This window comes from Terrapene carolina, unplaced genomic scaffold (assembly GCF_002925995.2).
Source record: "Terrapene carolina triunguis isolate 2854851 unplaced genomic scaffold, T_m_triunguis-2.0 Scaffold32400, whole genome shotgun sequence".
NCBI classification, from domain to species: Eukaryota; Metazoa; Chordata; order Testudines; family Emydidae; genus Terrapene; species Terrapene triunguis.
The window spans coordinates 2,569-5,199 of NW_020696751.1; the positions used below are offsets into that span (position 1 = coordinate 2,569).

The following is a 2,631-nucleotide window of genomic DNA, read 5'->3' on the forward strand; positions in this document are numbered from 1 at the left end:
GGGGGATGCTAGTATTTTGGTATTGGACAGCACATAACATATACAGTCTGCAATGTCCCCGATTCGGGGGTGGGGGGGTATACGGTGGGTGAGATCAAGATACAGTCAGCAAGCAGTGAGGGTACATCACTCATACAAAAAGTACAGGCAGTTGTGGGTATATAATTAAGCGGGCCGGGTAATGGGGATGGGTGACCCTCGCATGATGGAGTTCGGTTCGGTGGGCTCAGAGGATAGGCTCCAACAGAGAAAGTCTACTGGTCTCTTAGCCAAAAGGCAGAGAAGTTTTTTCACTTCAAGGTACCAGAAGCAAAGACAAGGTTTTCATCTCAAGGCCAAAAGACCAAAAACATCAAGACACTTGATCATGGCCTTGGATAGACCAAGAGACTACCTACACTTGACCAGAGCTCAGAGAGCCGGGAAGCTGCAATATGCTGCAAAACGAGACAGCCGTACCTCCGCCACAGCTTTCTACATCACGACAAGGAGCTCCCAGACAGGGACCAAATGCCATCAAGGAGACTTGGACAACTAGGAAACTCTTAAGTGACAATCACTCCCCCTAAATGACTCCAATGTAATAATTCAAAGCAAGAACTCCACACCCAATTCTGCTTAAAGACCGAGAATTCTTTCAGTCTGGTTACTTGGGTTCCTCTCGCTGCTTTCCCTGGCTGCTGCTGCGTACTCCTACATTGCATAAACCCACCCACTTCCTGTGACGTACTCCGTCACTGTTAACTCTCGCAGCAAAACAGATACAAGAAAACGTTTGCAAGCGCAATCCCGGCTGGCCAAACTGCATGGGGCTCTTTTACAGTTACAGTACGGATCCCGGAGCTCTGCCCCCATTCTCTACCTACCAGACTGGGGGGGAGCTCAGGGCTTCTGCCCTGCGGCAGGATAGTGGTGCTAAGGGCTTCTGCTGGAGTAGACTGGTGCCTGCCACTTTCCATGCACAGAATGCCTAGGGCAGATTGCCTAGAAAAATGCTGCAAGAAAAGCTGATCTCTCTCTCTCCCTTAGTGTTCGCTTCTCTATCTTCTGTCTCACCCAGGACTGCTCATTAATTTCGAGGAAAACACCATGGAGACACACACTGACAACAAGCGATGTACGTGAAAGAGAGAGAATGGTAATCGTTTGGCAGGCATTGAGAGAGTGAGGAAAATCTAGCTTATAGTCAAGAAAAATAACTATTCTAGGCTTTAATAGCCTACAAATCATAGATGCACATAGTTTGAAATCACTTGCTCACCAAGTTCTCAGAATATTTCGATTGATCGATAGATCTTCCTTCGCTTCTCTCAAAACCCTCTATCCTTTCGTCAGCACTCTGTGATATTTACTGTGAAGTTTCCCAAAACTGATGGAGGGAAGCCAAAACAAGATCCGCTCGACCCAAGTCCATAAGACGATCACCTGCAAACTCAGTCATGTGAAGCATGGATAACGCATGAAGCGGAAAGCAGCGTGTGCACTAAAGTACACAATTGTATCTATACAGATTAAAAGAAGAAAACCCACGAACCCTTAAGAAAATGAAGAAAAACACTATATGACTGAGCATGCTGGACTGTAAACAAAAGACAGTTGCTTTGTAAAACTCATTTGTTCTTTGTGTAGCAACTCCTGGATGATTATCCAAAATGCTTCATCGTGGGAGCAGACAATGTAGGATCCAAACAGATGCAGCAGATTCGCATGTCCCTGCGTGGGAAAGCTGTCGTGCTGATGGGGAAGAACACCATGATGCGCAAGGCTATCCGTGGTCATCTGGAGAATAACGCTGCTTTGGAAAAGTGAGTAAAATACTGTGATTCCACACTCTGTTCCTGGGGAAGACTGTATGTTCCCTGGAGGAGTGAAACTGAATGGTGCTGTCTTTCCCCCAGGCTGTTGCCTCATATCCATGGGAATGTGGGCTTTGTGTTCACCAAGAAGGATCTGACTGAGATCAGGGACATGCTGTTGGCTAACAAGGTAAGGGAGGAGGACACTGTTATAGTGCGTCTACTCAGGGAGGTCTTGGGGCCTGATCTGAAGGAAGGAGAGAGTGTAACAGTGAACATTCTCTGTGGATGTGTGATTTTTAGAAGGGAGAAAGATACTGACCCCACCCATCCTGTTTCGGTTTTACTGCTCAGGGCTCTCTAGAGTTCTGAGCACTCCTTTTTCATGGAGGTTATTGTTAATTTAGCCTTGTGGAAATGACTTTGAGATGGGAAAGTTGGTTTAATCCCTCCATAGGCAGGGTAGGAGGCAACATGATCCAGTGAATAGGACACCAGAGAATCAGAAAAAAATGGCTTTTGTTTCAAACTCTGCCCGTGACTTTCTGTCTGATCTTGGATAAGTCACTTAACCTTCTGTTTGTTTTCCCAATTGTACAGTAACTCCTCACTTAATGTTGTAGTTATGTTCCTGAAAAATGCAACTTTATGTGAAACAATGTTAAATGAATCCAATTTCCCCATAAGAATTAATGTAAATGCGGGGGGGGAGGGTTAGGGGGACATTTTTTTTGCCAGACAAAAGACATTATATACATATGCAGTATAAGTTTTAAACCATTTTAAACAGTTTAATATTGTACACAACAATGAATGAGTGTGAAGCTTGGTTGAG

The 2,631-nt window shown here is 45.2% G+C and overlaps 1 protein-coding gene across 1 annotated transcript; it reads left to right on the top strand.

Annotated features, from left to right (window-relative positions):
• Nucleotides 1-205: 205 nt before the first annotated feature.
• Nucleotides 206-1,986, top strand: LOC113409323 (60S acidic ribosomal protein P0-like; the record flags this gene model as incomplete). Its single annotated transcript, XM_029914156.1, has 3 exons — nt 206-220; nt 1,630-1,805; nt 1,899-1,986. Coding segments are annotated over exons 1-3 (279 nt in total), but the record flags the coding sequence as incomplete, so codon positions are not given.
• Nucleotides 1,987-2,631: the final 645 nt, after the last annotated feature.